At 39.4% G+C, this 17,651-nt stretch overlaps 1 protein-coding gene across 1 annotated transcript in view; it reads right to left on the reverse strand.

Moving 5' to 3' along the window:
- LOC124260966 overlaps positions 1-1,497 on the reverse strand; it is a 5,098-nt gene extending 3,601 nt beyond the window's left edge. Inside the window, exons 1-2 of the mRNA XM_046695285.1 lie at positions 1,385-1,497; positions 682-694 (exon numbers count right to left, since the gene is read on the reverse strand). Coding sequence (XP_046551241.1) covers positions 682-694; positions 1,385-1,497 — 126 coding nt within the window. The remainder of the gene's footprint in view (positions 1-681; positions 695-1,384) is intronic.
- Positions 1,498-17,651: the final 16,154 nt, after the last annotated feature.

Genomic DNA, 17,651 nt, shown 5'->3' on the forward strand with positions numbered 1-17,651 from the left:
CATATTCAGTGCGCACCGCCACTTTGGTCCTGAACGTTTACTAAATGACCATTGAAACTATCGTGAAGACGGGTGAAAATAACTGTGCGCACACGACGAATAATGGACACACACACACATTCCTCTCAAAAGCTGCATCCGTCCCGCATACACTACTGACATTTACATAATATACATATACTTGAAATCAGTATGAAGATGATATGTGGTCTATAGGTTGGAATTGTTACATACATTACATGCAAACATACCCACGTTGCCATAAGCTGCAGAGAAGGATGGACGATGAACGAGACGTTCAGTGCGTGAGGTTCGTGTGCGCAGGAGAGGAGGGAGGGCGATGAGAAGGTTGGATTGTTTATCTGAATCTGTATCGGTAATAACGAAACTCCACTATAGCCCATTTATCAAATTTCAGATTTGAGGTGTCCCCGACTAAATATATTTAAAGAGTCCTTCCGTGTATCGTCGCGGTGCACTGTATGCTTGCTTTGGAGAATAATCAAGAGATGTACACACATGATTCTCCCCTTCAGTCTGTGAATAGCAGCAAGGAAACGGACCTCTGGTAGAACCACAATATGCTAAGATTGTATGTCTGTGGTAGAACACATCTCAGTTCGAAATCTCACATTCTCTTGTCTCTGTTGAAGGAAAAATATACACGTAGAACATTGTTACCCGCTTTTCGAATCTGAAGAACATCATGTATTTATAAGAAGGCATATGCTGATTTCAAGACACGACTAAAATCAACATGTGCAAAACACCTCGTTGGTTCGTAACAAGAAATGATGTATTTATCTGAATGAACAATGCCCTTCCTATATACGTGTGGTGTTATTGATAAGGGTCAACTTCCGTGTCAGAAAGAAACAATAACCTTTGTGTTGCGGGATGACGTTGTCACATGACTCGAGGTCTATTGATGACAGCGAGGAAGGCTGTTCGCACAGTAATGCCATTGCTAATCCAGGCACAGCCACATTTCCTCCTTGTCATTACTATATAACACAAACCGAAACATATTCGTGCGGGCTGGTACAACCGCTCCGCATAGCTTTCAAAAACATTGTAATGCAATCAACGAAGACCCCAGACTTTGTAGTAGAACACACAGTGCATGATTTCTGACGTGTAGCAAGCCTGCATACGGTGAGATATGAATACTGCTGACACACCTTGTACACCATCGACTATCGTCTACATGTGCAAACTACCAGAAAATGCTGCCAAAAAAATAAATTGAATATTGCCAAAATTGCCTATGTACTAAGAAGGAGAAAGTACATAACTTGAAAATGCATATTTTTGCTGTACCATATGTAAAGCCCATGCAGCACATTGTATTGTTAAGAAACCCATTACGTATTTGAATGTTTACGACACAAATATGTTGAAGCCGCCTGCGTTGCTTGCAGCGTCAGTCGAGGAGGAAGCCTCGCTCTGCATCTTTGGGTGGGTGATGCATGCATGCAGTGCAGTCAAGGACGTCATGGCGATCAATAGGATCATGTCAAGGGTATACGTTGTTTCGAAAGGACAACGCTGTTCTACTTGAAAAATTAGTCATGGAACCAAAGTGATATATCATTAGATTTCCAGTAGAGCGGCATTCATGGCATACCGGGGTTTATGTCTTTAAGTCTAACTAGTATGCTTCACATTATATTGTGTTGTCCTCTATAGTTAAAATGTTTTAGATTTAATACTGGTTTTAATGCTCTATCTGTGATAATTCCAGTTATTTTACTGTCATTCGTCGACAAGTCTTTGTAATTTTATTCAATGAATGATCAATTCTATAACTTTTACGTCACGATATGGCTGAAATATTGTCGATGACTATAAATCTTAACAGTATGCTTCATTGGTATTATGCTGTTGAGTAGAACTGTTGCTTTGTGTTTTGTAAGTGTCCAGAATTACAATGAGGATCACATTTTACAGAATCAAATCTCTTCCAACGTGGACCGACATGCTTCAGGATAATGGCTTGCATGGTGAGCAGTGCTGATCTAATGTCAAAGTTTATCCATTATGCCACCAGTTAATGATGTGGTTTGGTAGGGAGTCACATCGCGTACAGAAACCAATCAATCATTTGGCAGCACCTGTGTGTCGTGAGGCTGTCTGAGCATTCTGTGGATCCAGCAACTGAGAAGCACATATAGAGATTCTTAGGACTAACGTTTAGTCTCTGAATACATATATAATTTCTTTGATAGTAACTAAATAAACCCATTTAAAACCGAAAAAGGAGACCCAGGGAGACCAGAGATTCAGAACCTGGTGAAATCTAGACTTGCTTCATTTAGGGCTTTTAGCATTGCAGGGAGGGCTTTGGCTGTAGGAAAATAATCTGTCTAGGGACTCTGTGACAGACCGATTAGAGATAACTTCCGTCCATGTAACGAAAGAATTGTTGTGCTATTTATAATCAGACTATGCACAAGGAAAAGGAATTGTTTAAGTATATGCGAAGTTGACACTGGTTATGGGTAATTCTACCGTGAACGTCATGCATTGTTCACTTAGTGGTTGATATAGCGCCACATATATTTTCACAGTACAAATATATTATTATTATTATTATTGCCATGTGTTGATCAAAGGTCAGTATATATAATATACTCATGCCAATATAGGTTGTCACCCCTCCCCATCCCAACCTCCCCACACACCTCACACACCCTCATTCACACCCCTCTTCCAATTAAAAAATTGAAGAGGGTGACAACCATTATTGGTACGAGTATATATATGGCATTGTACTAATGTAATTTTATGTATATGACATTGTACATTTATCTGATGACTGACGGGTTTCACACTCCCATTACCGAATCACTCAACATTTTACCCCCTTTTCCTCCACGTGCGGGCGGGTGAGGGTGGCTCTAGTGGTTAAAGCTGTCGCTCGTCACGCCGAAGTCGCGTATGTTCCATTCCCCAATGTGAAGCCAATTTCTGGTGCCCTAATGATCAAACGGTGAAGGGTGAGCCACTCGAAGTTGCTGTAACACATAACAGTACCTTGGCACGGGCACATACGGACGCTAATACCCGGCAGACACTAGACAGACGTTCTATGAAGAAATGTGTACTGTCGACACGCGTCCGAACAGCCAGTAACATTCTCACACTTATATATTGATCCACTTAGGTGAACATGACTAGGTATACCCCAACCACTATGATCACATCCAGACACTGGTCAAATTAAGGAGATAAAATGACGAGAAGTGCTATATTCACTATGATCACATCCAGACACTGGTCAACTAAACATATAAAATGACGAGATATGAATTCTGTATCTCACTATGATCACATCCAGACACTGGTCAACTAAGGATATAAAACCCTGTATCTCACTATGATGACATCCGACACTGGTCAACTAAGGATATAAATGACGAGATATACCCCATATCCCACTCATGATCACATCCAGACACTGGTCAACTAAGGATATAAAATGACGAGATATACCTCTGTATCTCACTGTGATGACATCCGAGACACTGGTCAACTAAACATATAAAGTGACGAGATATACCTGTATCTCACTATGATCGATCCAGACACTGTCAACAAGGAGATAAATGACGAGATATACCCTGTATCTCACTATGATCACATCCAGACACTGGTCAACTAAGGATATAAAATGACGAGATATACCCTGTATCTCACTATGATGACATCCAGACACTGGTCAACTAAGATATAAATGACGAGATATACCTCAGACTTCACTATGATGACATCCGACACTGGTCAACTAAGGATATAAAAATGACGAGATATAATTCTATATCCCACTATGATCACATCCAGACACTGGTCAACTAAGGATATAAATGACGAGATATACCCTCGTATCTCACTGTGATTACATCCAGACACTGGTCAACTAAAACACATAAAGTGACGAGATATACCCTGTATCTCACTGTGATCACATCCAGACACTGGTCAACTAAGGAGATAAATGACGAGATATACCCTGTATCTCACTATGATGACATCCAGACACTGGTCAACTAAGGATATAAATGACGAGATATACCCTGTATCCTCACTATGATGACATCCAGACACTGGTCAACTAAGGATATAAAATGACGAGATATGGAATTCCCTGTATCTCACTGTGATCACATCCAGACACTGGTCAACTAAGGATATAAAGTGACGAGATATACCCTGTATCTCACTGTGATCACATCCAGACACTGGTCAACTAAGGAGATAAAATGACGAGATATACCCTGTATCTCACTATGATGACGTCCAGACACTGGTCAACTAAGGATATAAAATGATGAGATATACCCTGTATCTTACTATGATGACATCCAGACACTGGTCAACTAAGGACATAAAATGACGAGATATACCCTGTATCTCACTATGATCACATCCAGACACTGGTCAACTAATGATATAAAATGACGAGATATACCCTATATCTCACTATGATCACATCCAGACACTGGTCAACTAAGGAGATAAATTGACGAGATATACCCCATATCTCACTATGATCACATCCAGACACTTGTCAACTAATGATATAACATGACGAGATATACCCTATATCTCACTATGATCACATCCAGACACTGGTCAACTAAGGATATAAAATGACGAGATATACCCTATATCCAACTATGATCACATCCAGACACTGGTCAACTAAGGATATAAAATAACGAGATATACCCTGTATCTCACTGTGATCACATCCAGACACTGGTCAACTAAGGATATAAAATGACGAGATATACCCTGTATCTCACTCATGATGACATCCAGACACTGGTCAACTAAGGATATAAAATGACGAGATATACCCTGTATCCTCACTATGATCACATCCAGACACTGGTCAACTAAGGATATAACATATTTCGAGATATACCCTGTATCTCACTATGATCACATCCAGACACTGGTCAACTAAGGATATAAAATGATGAGATATACCCCTGTATCTTACTATGATGACATCCAGACACTGGTCAACTAAGGAGATAAATTGACGAGATATACCCCTATATCTCACTATGATCACATCCAGACACTTGTCAACTAATGATATAACATGACGAGATATACCCTATATCTCACTATGATCACATCCAGATCACATCACTGGTCAACTAAGGATATCGAGATATAAATGACGAGATATACCCTATATCCCATCTTATGATCACATCCAGACACTGGTCAACTAAGGATATAAAATGACGAGATATACCCTGTATCTCACTGTGATCACATCCAGACACTGGTCAACTAAGGATATAACATGACGAGATATACCCTGTATCTTACTATGATGACATCCAGACACTGGTCAACTAAGGATATAAAATGATGAGATATACCCTGTATCTTACTATGATGACATCCAGACACTGGTCAACTAAGGACATAAAATGACGAGATATACCCTGTATCTCACTATGATCACATCCAGACACTGGTCAACTAAGGATATAAATGACGAGATATACCCTGTATCTCACTATGATGACATCCAGACACTGGTAAACTAAGGAGATAAAATGACGAGATATACCCTATATCTCACTATGATGACATCCAGACACTGGTCAACTCTTAACATATAAAATGACGAGATATAATTCTGTATCTTACTATGATGACATCCAGACACTGGTCAACTAAGGGTAGTACTGACCAGTATTACCCTGTATCTCACTATGATTACATCCAGACACTTGTCAACTAAGGATATAACATGACGAGATATACCCTGTATCTCAGTCTGATGACATCCAGACACTGGTCAACTAAGGATATAAAATGACGAGATATACCCTGTATCTCACCTTGATCACATCCAGACACTGGTCAACTAAGGATATAAAATGACGAGATATACCCTATATTTCACTATGATCACATCCAGACACTGGTCAACTAAGGATATAAAATGACGACGTATACCCGATATCTCACTATGATCACATCCAGACACTGGTCAACTAAGGAGATAAAATGACGAGATATACCCTGTATCTCACTATGATGACATCCAGACACTGGTCAACTAAGGATATAAAATGACGAGATATACCCTGTATCTCACTATGATCACATCCAGACACTGGTCAACTAAGGATATAAAATGACGAGGTATACCCTGATATCTCACTATGATCACATCCAGACACTGGTCAACTAAGGAGATAAAATGACGAAATATACCCTGTATCTCACTATGATCACATCCAGACACTGGTCAACTATGATATAAAATGACAGAGATATACCCTGTATCTCACTATGACCACATCTGACTCTGGTCAACGGAGGATAGAACGTGACCTCTGTCTGTGTGAGAGAGAGAGACAACATCCGTACAGTCATCTGTCCCTTTATCTTCAACATTTTGCATGTGGGTGTTTGTGATGAAATCCCATTACTGCACATTCTATGACCTGACATAAAACATGGGTAACATCAACCCGTGAAAAGATCCGGGTTAGAACAGATCATCAGCAACCCACGCTTGTAACGGATTTGTCAGGCTCGCTGACTCGCATGTACCATCATAAATAGATTTCTTATTATGCCAGTCACTGGATTGTGTGGTTCAGAACTCAGATTACTTACAACCCGTCATCATATTAGGTGGAATATTGATGGAGCTGTGAAACACGCAACAAACAAAGACAGCTTGATCTCCACCCGTGCATTAATGTGGGATTAAAACAATAATCGAAATATTACAGCAAACCAAAGAATACTGACCCCTAAATCTGTTTGAATGCCAACAAATGGATGGTTCACTGTAACTTATAATCATGCCGAGCAGAATTATACTGACATTATTAGGACAAAGTTTCGCCATTTGTGTTTCCACACATACCGTAAATTTCTATTCTAACTGAAGAAAGGGAAAAACGTTTTGCCACTGTTGTTTTATAATAATACCCATAGGCTGAAGCCCCATCATACAGTTCACATTGACGTACTCAACTTTTCTATTCAACATTTGAATAACATAATTTTGACGTTTTAATAATACCCATGTCGCCACTTACTCCATGTAGATATCCATGCCAATAATGGTTGTCATCTAATAAAAAAATTGAAGGTGATAACCATTATTGGCATGAGCATATTATCTACTGAGCAAAATCTTGTGATAAATTACAAAAAACTTTTGTCGATTTCATACATTGGGCCACGCTTCCCAGTGAATTTTAGGCGACGTAACCTCAAATACAATCCGCTCATAGTTTGTATATACGGCGTATGCACTTGTAAAACGACTGGTGAAGGTGATAGCTTTCAATCAATGGCGGATCGTAATACTTTGGTACATTGCGCGCATAACTCTGAATTAATTTTCCGCCGCCCAAACACAGGTTCTGATTTATACCGGATCATTCCTTCAACAAACAACCTCATTTGTTGGTTAGATGTATTGGCTGCCCAGGCTTAATACTCACTGTCTGCATTAACAGACTATTTTCGGTACACCGAGCATGCTGGAAAGATTTCAAAGAATGCCAAATGAATCTTTGCTGCAAAGTTATTTGATCAGGGCTATAACACCGCGGTCCTCAGTTGAAGCTCTCCAAACAATTTGTAATTACATGTGGAGGACATTTCCAAATTTGTCAAATCAGTGACGTAAAAATGATGTCTGATAAAATTCACAGTTTTTAATTCCCGTGGGTCTTTGCCAGGAGAAGAATTGCTTTGTATGTGTTTATGACAGCTTGCTCTTCATTAACGAGTTTACATTGTATTTCAAAGAAAGTGTACTAAGGAAGTGTAATCCCAAATATGACATATATAACAGGTGCCTTCATAATCATTGCGTAAGATACGCCTAACCTTTGCCTGGTTTCACGACTGTTTGATAGTCATTCCTTAACATGTGGTTATAACACAGTCGAAATCACACAATAGATGCTGCACCTGGAAGCAGTTTCTTCTGATTAGAGAAAGGATTTTATCACTTACATTTTGCCTCAGTCTGACCAGCCAGTTTGTTTGATATACAGTGCCTTATGACAAATGCCAAGCCATGGCAACATTTCGTGTTTAATGAACAGCGTGGACAGTATGAAGGTTGGATTTCATGTTCAAACATTTTCACAGTTTGATTTCACTTTGCAAAACCGTGGACGGAGATTTTACGTCTGGTTCCTCTCTTTGCTTTGTTGTGGTATTACGAAAAGAATTTCAACGCAACGGGTTCCAGTGGTTGAAATCTAACCATTGTCCACTTTGTCAAAGGTGCACATACAGTCCGGCTGACTTCAAATCGCCTTCCCACGTACGTAATATCCGGTTCAGGCAGTCGCGCGCATCTTTAAGTACGCACGTTCCGGGGCGCGGTTATCCCTTTGACGTTGGCCCTATATGATGAATAGTCATGGCGTTGGCTGAAATGAATGGTCAGCTGAAGGAAAAGGAGTTCTACTGAGCTGAATGCTGTGTTTGTGTTCAGGGGTTTAGTTTTTGCTCAGTGTAAATGGTTATGAAGAAGACATTCATGTATGTTTAAACACTTCTCCGTGTGAAAGTTAGATATTGTAGACAAACGTATAATTTTACTATAAACGTGTAAGAGCAAGGAAGTTGATGCTGCCACCATCGTGATGTTACCGGCTTTTGGGTATTGTATGTAATAATGTGTTTAGCCAATCCTCGTCACTATAGTCACTCGTCATTTTCAATGATGTATAAAACACAGTGAAAGTTGCAATTGTCCATTTGTGGAGCACTTCACGCTTATATGATGGACAACTTCGGTACGGCTTCGACATCAAATAGATTTGATTTGTTTATAATCTAAACGTTATTTTAGGAAAATACATATCTAGAAGATCCATCCACTCCCCTAGACAGCAAATGGTGTTAATCTCTATCTTGTGTGAAAACGAATGTAACATGACACGTTACAGCTTTAACCCATATATACAGAAATACATTCCGCAGGTATGTTGCTTGGGGTAGCTGGATGATGTGGTACATAGCAGGCTGTCGGGTATTGATTTGAAAATATATTCTTTTACCCTTTTTCTCGCTGAATATGAACAAATTATTGTTAATCTGTAATATTAATGGGGCTATGAGGCTTTAAATAAAATGATCATGGCATGTTCCAGCTGAAGGAGATGTGATTAATACGTGTATATACTCTACATGTGGACATGTTATATAGAGGGGAAAGAACCTGTGCATGCGGCAGGATTGTCGGCAGTTTTGGTAGGTTGTTTCCAACAGAGCAATACACAAGCATGATAGTCTTGGCACATGTTTCGCGTTTTCATAAACAAATTCGTGTGCATAAAGATATAAAATCAATATGTTGCTTCTGGGTGTTTGGGAATTTCGAAGCAGCACTGGGAGGGTGGCGAAATAATATAAGAATCAGGGACCATTCATAATTTATGTGTGCACGGTGTGTGTGTGTGTGTGTGTGTGTGTGTGTGTGTGTGTGTTTAACTTAGTACCTACAATATTAAGCAATAAATATCATGTGTAACATAGGGCTCTGCACATGACATGCAAGGGGGTCACTTACTTTGTATATAAATTGTAGGGTGGGTGGGGTGTCACATTGTACATGCTTTTCCATAAAACCATCACCACACAACACAAACACATAATTATGAACGGTCTGTTAGGCTGGGTGCGTGTTATTCTGTGCCCTGTCTGTCCCATGGACCCGTTACCGTTGAGTTGAGTTGAGTTGGCTTTTGCGTCACATCGGCATTATACCAGTCATATAGTGACGAGAACAAGTTTGCATTATTAAACACGGACCCGTTACCGGAATTGGGAACATTGTATCTATTCAATCTGGTCGTTTTCAGTGAGGAAGTTACGTGAAATATTTCTTTTTAAATACCTTTTATAAATAGACAGTGGAGAGTTTGATAGGCGCAACTTCCCTGACATATCCACTGTCACTGTGTGTGCTTGATCACGTGTCCCCTCCTTTCCGGTTCCAGACAGAAATAATGGAAAATGTGCTGACTACCTGTGTTTCTTCACAAATCAGGTTCCATTCATTTTACGGATTAATTGGAATTACAGATTAAATTGTAGAAATGTAGAAATACAGAAATGAGTCCGTTTTTTCAGTCAGCCTGTTCATGATATTTCAGTGACTTTGGGCCAGACTGAAGGATGTACAGGTTTCGGTCTTATAGCTGGAATACTAGAATACTGTCGAGGGTTATTAACAACGTAACATTTGAGACATCTTTAATATATACCGGGAATAGTTGTGTTGTATAGTTGACGGAGGGGTGGGCTTTTTCACAGGTTTGGAATTGAGTATGTAGAAACGGAATGTTCATGTTAACTTTACATCTAAAGCTTATACAAACCAAACCACAACATGATTCATATTGTCTTGACCGTGAGCTATGTGACGTTTCAGTTCAAAACAGCGAAGGATATATATATATACATAATTTCTGAGTAAAATTTGTCTTTTATCTTTACACCGTCGACATGTATTGTTCTGTTTCAAAGAGACAACCAGGTTTATGTTTATGCTTTAAACCTAACATTTATTTTGTACAAGTTTAATGTACTGTTAATTCGATGATTTGTTTTCCTAAGGGGCCGTTCATAATTCCTGGCTAGGGATGGGGTGGGGTGATGATTTTAAGCGGGGGTCACCCATTTTGTTCTGGGGAGGTAGGGTGTCAGCAACCTTTGTACATAAAAATATTAAAAAACTATGCTTAAAAATTATGGGAAGGGGAAGGGATCATTGATTTTGTATACATGATGTCCAAGGGGTGGAGGGGAAGGGGGTGGTCACTTACTTTGTACGTAAATTGTAGGGTGGGTGCATTCACATTGTACATGCTTCTGCATAAAAATCATCTTCACACCCCACCCCACCCCTGCCATAAATTATGAACGGTCCCTAACATGATGTGGGTGGAGAGCTAATTTAAGAAAAGATTTCAGTATCCTTGCTGTGATGACTGAGTCATTCATTTTAGGTTCAAGGGTGGGGGGTCATGTACAGGCCAGGGTATCTTGTGTAGGGTAACGGCCTAGTGACAAGTTAAGGGGCTGATGCCTTAGTAAGGGTTGTTTGCTTTGTTTAACACCGTACTCAGCAATATACATCTACAATTCACGGCGTTTTAACCTTAATCTGAACCGACGTCATGGGCACGGAATACGTTACTGGAATACGATGGCATCTGTCAACCAGTCTGACCAACCTGATTCCACTAGACGCCTCTTAACAATAGGACAGTTCTCCACAAAAGTTGAGACACCTGCATAGCATAAGATGCGACGCAATTTGGAAATATATCCCAAAATATGATTATGAAAACATTGCAAGAGCTGTCACATGGTGATTGTCTTGACCAGAGATAGCGAGGAGGAGAAACAGATATACATGTATACTCACGGTGATGGTTGATGCTTTATTTACAGTTCTATAAGTTCCTGAATTCTGTGAAATAAAAACACGATATAGAAGCTGAAGGGCCGTTGCGGACTACGGGTTACAGATATATATACCCCAGGTCCGTTTCTGTATACAGAAATGTACCCTGAACAGTCAAACTATAGAAACGCACCGGGTACCGTAAACGACGGACGAGTCCATATTTTGCAACCAAAACCGAAACCATATGTAGTTGTCCCTGTTGAAATGATTGCGAGTGGTATGCGTTGTACAAGGGAGACTATATAAGATTATCCCTGGTTGTACATATGTATGCTTCGTTTCTTATATAACGCAATCAAATGCATCTAATACAACAGTATGGCAGTTCCGATCAAGAAAACGACACAATGCAGAATGGAATCGTATTAGGGTGCGTTTCTGTCTGATGATTTGGCGACGGTACTCTTTCTGTATACAGAACGTACTTGGGGTACACATCTGTAGTACCTGTGCCGATTAACGACCCCTTCAGCTACAATGAAACATCTCGCCGAATATGGTGTCATAATTTATCCCAAGTCCAGATTCAGAGAAAAATAAAAGATACTTAAGGGCTTGTCTGAATGTCTCCGAATCTTTGATATGTAAGAGGTTGTGAAATGTACTATGTCACCGACGCTCTTAATTGATACATATAGTGCCGTTGTTATCACGCGAACAAGCGCACTATACCCTCGATGCCCTGGGCTACAAGGCTGGTGAATTGTCGCGGGTCCTCGCGACACCTGAGCATCTGGACAACCAGTAGTTGATCAAGTGTTATCAATGTGGAAGCGTATGTAGAAATAAAGCAACACGAATTGATCAGCGATATTCGTAACTGTTCGGGGAGTACAAGCCGCCCAGCATCGACTAAATGCGAGCAGTTGCTGCGTGTTGTTATCAAACAGTGTCCGTCTCGCCCGGGGAAAGCAGGTCACGGTGGAGCGGGTGTTTAGAAGGTCCGAGGCACTCTGTAGCAAGAACCATACACCTTCACAGGCGAGTCGGGAGGTCGATAGTTAACCACTGGGTTTGCAAAGATGGGTTTCTGTTGTCCAAGGTGGGATAAAATCAGTACACTATGAACTTTGTAAGGATTCCTGATACTCAATATATATATTGTGAGAGCTGTACAGTCACGTGCCTCAATACGCGGAGTTCTTTCATGGCAGCAACCCCTTCTTCAACTCTTCTAAACTGTTTGTCGTGTTTTTGAAATGGATCGACATTTGAGACAATGAAATGTTACAAATTAATAAACATGTGTGAAAAGAATGAGTTGTTTTCGCTATCTGTCGTCCTTATGCCGGAAATATCTTGCCGTTTAAACTCCTTAAATTGTGTCCGTATCTAGATTTGGAATAGCCTACATCTCGATCTGTTCTCACATAGAACTGTCTGTACATATGACGCATCTAATATACTGAAGACGTCATGTTACATCTTTCAAATCCATATGGATTATTTATCTGTCTGTCTATTTAAGAATTCCTGACTATATGGTGGAACGTACAGAGTGCCGTGTTTCATATGGGAGATACGTTTAAGAAAATTTTGACACGCTAAAAGAAATAATACTTTTTATATCTAAGAATCAGTCGTTTTTTCTCAAACCTTCATAACACAAAGCATAAAACAATCAAAGATATATCGGCGAGTATTGCTTTCCCATGTCGGATTGGAATTAGGGCCTGAAAATAATTCATTAACCGTTTCACAAATATATAAAAGACAATTTCAGCATACATATTTAATTGGCGCTTTACTTAAGATGTCTAATATTCTTGACGTATTAATCATATATGTGCTTAACCAATTTTATACTGTATATCTATTTGCATGTATTACTGATATTCTTGCTCATTTTATCCCAACAAGCGCGGGAAATTTGGGCGTACAGAAGAGTCTCTGCGCATGCGTTCACCTTGTCTCTAATGGCGGGCCTCCAGTGGGGAAAAGGAAACAGGTACAAACTCAACCAAATTTTATTCCAAAGTAACTGTATGACTGGGTTTTGAGTGTAGCCGCGCTGAGTGGGTGACTGTATACGGATCCTCCTCCACTCCATCTCCCCCAACACTCGGTATTTGTGTAGTTATTACCATTTGCTCACCTCAATGCGAGAGAGATTTTCCAAGCGGAAAGCGAAGAAGTAGCAGTCTCGCGTGTTCAGAGGGTTTGTCAACACAGCAAAAGGGTGACTCGTGTTTTGCATACTGTGGCAAAATGGTGACTATATCCCTCTATCTTGCCATTCAACTTCATGTACTTTGAACTACTTTGGAGAATGTTATAAAAACTGCGGTTGCAAATGATTTGCAATATTGTTTCTTTTGTTGACAAAAGTTGGCTTCGACCACCGACCAAGCTTTTTCCTCATGTTGTTTTGTCCCGTGTTCTGTCTTGTCCACCAGGATATAAATACGGGAATGTTGTGGTCTTTTGTTGACGTACTCTTTGGAGTGGTCATGAAACTGTTGATTTCATGTTTTCTCTCGTTGGTCAGCAGGTGACCCTCAGGTCATGTGTGGCTACAGGACAATGCCGTGTTGTAGAAATGAACATGATCTGACCTTCGGTAGATACACAAGGCCATTCTTGATGCGTCAACTTTTTGTTTCCAACTCTAAGCGACACAGCAGTAATAAAATGCTGATTATTGGATGATATACATGCACATATGTTCTTATTAAATAAGCCATAGAGTTAATTATTACTATTATTGTCACAGAAATGTGTGGATTCATAATGCATTGTGTTAGCGCTTTTAATGGTCAAAATAGAATTTTGTGTCAATGAAATATTAATGACATGAGCCTGATCAATGGGATATTAGTACCTGGCCATATGGTGGTATATACTTTTGTTTAGTATTGGTGGTGCGCGGGTCCTGTGCTCAAAGCTCACGCCACAAATCGGTGAAGTTAAGCAGCTTGAACTCCTGGAGAGCCCTTGGATGGGTGACCGTGGTTTGGCAGCTTGACTCCTGAGAGTTTCTAGGACTTCCTGCCCCACAACGGCTAAGCACATGTGACACATGTGGTCTCACCTTAGGCAAGTGGAGTTTGTTCAAAATTGTCTCTGTTCACCCAGCAGGAAAATGGGTACCCTGGTGGAAAAAGTCATATGACTATAACCTTCTAGCGCCTAACAGGCAGCTTGGGTTATCCGTGTAATAATGTGCTGTGCCTTGATTGTTAGCTTATGAGCATACCTAGTGTGGAGTTTGGCACCATATAAATGGACACATTATTATTATTAGTAGTAGTATTGTGGCAATGTTGGGCGCCTTTTATGTGTTATATGGAGGTTCAGCAAGCATCCTGATGAAGACAGAATGACACATAGCAATATTGTAGTGAGTGAATTTAGGGTTTACACCTCTGTTAGCAATATTCCAGCAATATAATGGTGGGGACACCAGAAATCATGGCTTTATGCTTTGTACCTATGTGGTGAATCAAACCCAGCTCTTTGGCGGACAAGCTTAAAAAAGTTTTAACCACTAGACTACCCCACCACCCATAGCAATATTGTAACAGTGAAAGCCGTGATAGCATGGCAAGGGCATGACATGCCTGTATTACATGGCAGTTTTTTGCATTACACATTTTACATAGATACATTTTTCTAATTACCAGGAAAGAACCAAATGATCATGGAAAATGATTAGTTTTTTGTTTCAAATGCCCCTTGCTTTGAGCTGTATTCCTAGTGGGTCTGGCAAATGATGGGCAAATTGCTATGATATGTTGTCCACATTGAGATTTCAAACACTCTAAAAAAATATTGTGCTCAACTGAGATTAACTGTTGATCATATGGTACATATTAGTGGTGGTCCAATTAATTTAAATAATCAAGATTGGTAGCAATGTCAAAACGACTCAAGCAATCGATCATGTTTTCTCATAATCTAACACAAACAATTTTGGAACACTTGTTTGCAATAACAACATTTTTCAAAAGGTTGATTTTGTCTCTACATTGCATCAGCACTACAAGCTCGCTCCAAGTCATGATTAAATTTATCTTAACAACTCCAGGAAATGTATGTTCCTAACACACTAGTCATCCTTTAAAGATGTGAAATTTGGCAAATGCATTTTGTGCAATTTGTGAAAAAACCGAGAGAACTACATGTTTTTTTTCTTTGTTTTTGTGCATTAACAAACATAACCAGGAAAATTTGATAAATGACGCTTAACCAATTATTTTCATGATTGATCGGGTTGTAATGAACCAATCATCAATTATGAGATTTACACCAATTCCCAACACTAGTACATGTGTCCTTACAAGTCTTTCAGATATCATGTGATTACTTGTTAATTTTAGTATAGCAGATGTGAAATAAGAACACCCAAAATGTGTTATAGCTCTAGAAAAGATCATTTATAGACATATATAATGTTTGGTTTATTTTACGTGTATTTTGTTCCTTACGCGGACAAGTAATGAATGACATTATGTTCTTCTTTTCCCACCTCTGAGCAAGAAACAAATCTTTTATGGATGATATGAATTACTGTGGAGGCCAACTTAAAATAAGAAGCAACTAATGTAAGCAACTTACATAGTTTCATTAAATATGATAAGGAATCAAATTAGATCTTTACCAGTTTGAAAACATAAAACATTTAATCTTCAATAACCCCAAACATTGTGTACCAGGATCATCATTGACACAACTATGTTTCACCCATTATTTTGTATTCTTCCATAACTTTGGCATCTAATCACATATCTTTTCTAACTCCTTATCCCCCGTGAATGATGAAAACTAAGAAACTATTACCAGTGTATGAAATAAGCCAAAAATCCAGCCAGACATCAGGCTGGTAACTCTTTAAAATGTTACCAGCCCAATATGGATTTAACCAGACCAGTACAGAATTTACTCAGATGTATGGAACATCTAAAAAAATTACCACAATCGGCCATTAGCTACCTGTAAATTTAGGACCATCCGCCAGAAATCTAGACCATCTCGGCGGTCTGACACTGCTATTACTACAGGAAGCAGGTGACACCCATTCCAAAATGTTTCAAACTGTGTTTTGTGTCATGTGCTTTTCAAAGATAGTTCACCTGTGAAGGTCCGGGGTTAGAATATTGATCTTCAGTCAGCCATGCTTATCATAAGAGGTGACTAACGGATCGGGTGGTCAGATTCGGCTAGGACTTGGTTGATACATGTCATCAGTTCCCACTGTAATATGATCGATGCTCATGCTGTGGATCCCTGGATTGTCTGGTCCAGGATTTCATTATTTACAGTCTGCTGCCATGTAGCTGGAATATTGCTAAGTGAGGCGTGAAAACTAAACTCAACTCACTCAAAGATAGTTCAATGAAAAGTACACAGCCCCAATATTAGTCTGAAGTATCTAGTTGTTTCATGTTTATATCTATCCCTTCTGATTCTTAAGTGAAGAAATACATTAATCAATAGAAATGTGTGTATTGAAAGACATGAAAGCATGGGTCTGAGTTTGTAAGTTTACAGGAATGTAAGTTTATGAAGGAAGAGCCTGGTGCCTTTGCCTCCCAACCTGTGTCATGACGAGGCAGTTGTTGTACATTTGCCAATTCGCGGTTCAAGCTTAGGTATGCGTATTGAGTAATTCACATACACATTTGATCTGACACACAAAAATTATCCATATACTCTGTAGGCCACTTTGAATTAATTTATTGTAAATCAGTTTTGTTTTCTTGTTTCTTTTAAGAAAATTATTACGCACTCATTGAGTATCCAACCTTACTTAACGCCATTTACAGATGGAAAGGACGTTGAACTAAATCTGGCAGTTTATCTTCTTTATCATTGATAATGTCTAGGCTATTTTCGTGAAACAGAAGAAGCTAGTTGAATGTTTTCTGAATGACAAACCTTGATAATACAGTAAATTTCATTGGTTAGCAACTTAGCTGATTTCTGTCAACAATCATATCGCTTTGTAATATTGCTAACACTTGCTTTGGCATCGTGCAGACTCCAGTAACTAAGCATAGCTGACAACAAACTAAAATAATTGTATAAAACAAAAACAGTGAGAAAAGTGAGACTAGTTCATTATTAAAATTCTTCCCAAATTTTGCGCAGTTTAAAGGGGATGAAGGTAATAAACGCGGAGAATGATACCGCGGTTCTGCTGTTATTGAAGTACGGC

This window comes from Haliotis rubra, unplaced genomic scaffold (genome assembly GCF_003918875.1).
Source record: "Haliotis rubra isolate DU_JTF1 unplaced genomic scaffold, ASM391887v1 Scf782, whole genome shotgun sequence".
Classification (NCBI taxonomy): domain Eukaryota; kingdom Metazoa; phylum Mollusca; class Gastropoda; order Lepetellida; family Haliotidae; genus Haliotis; species Haliotis rubra.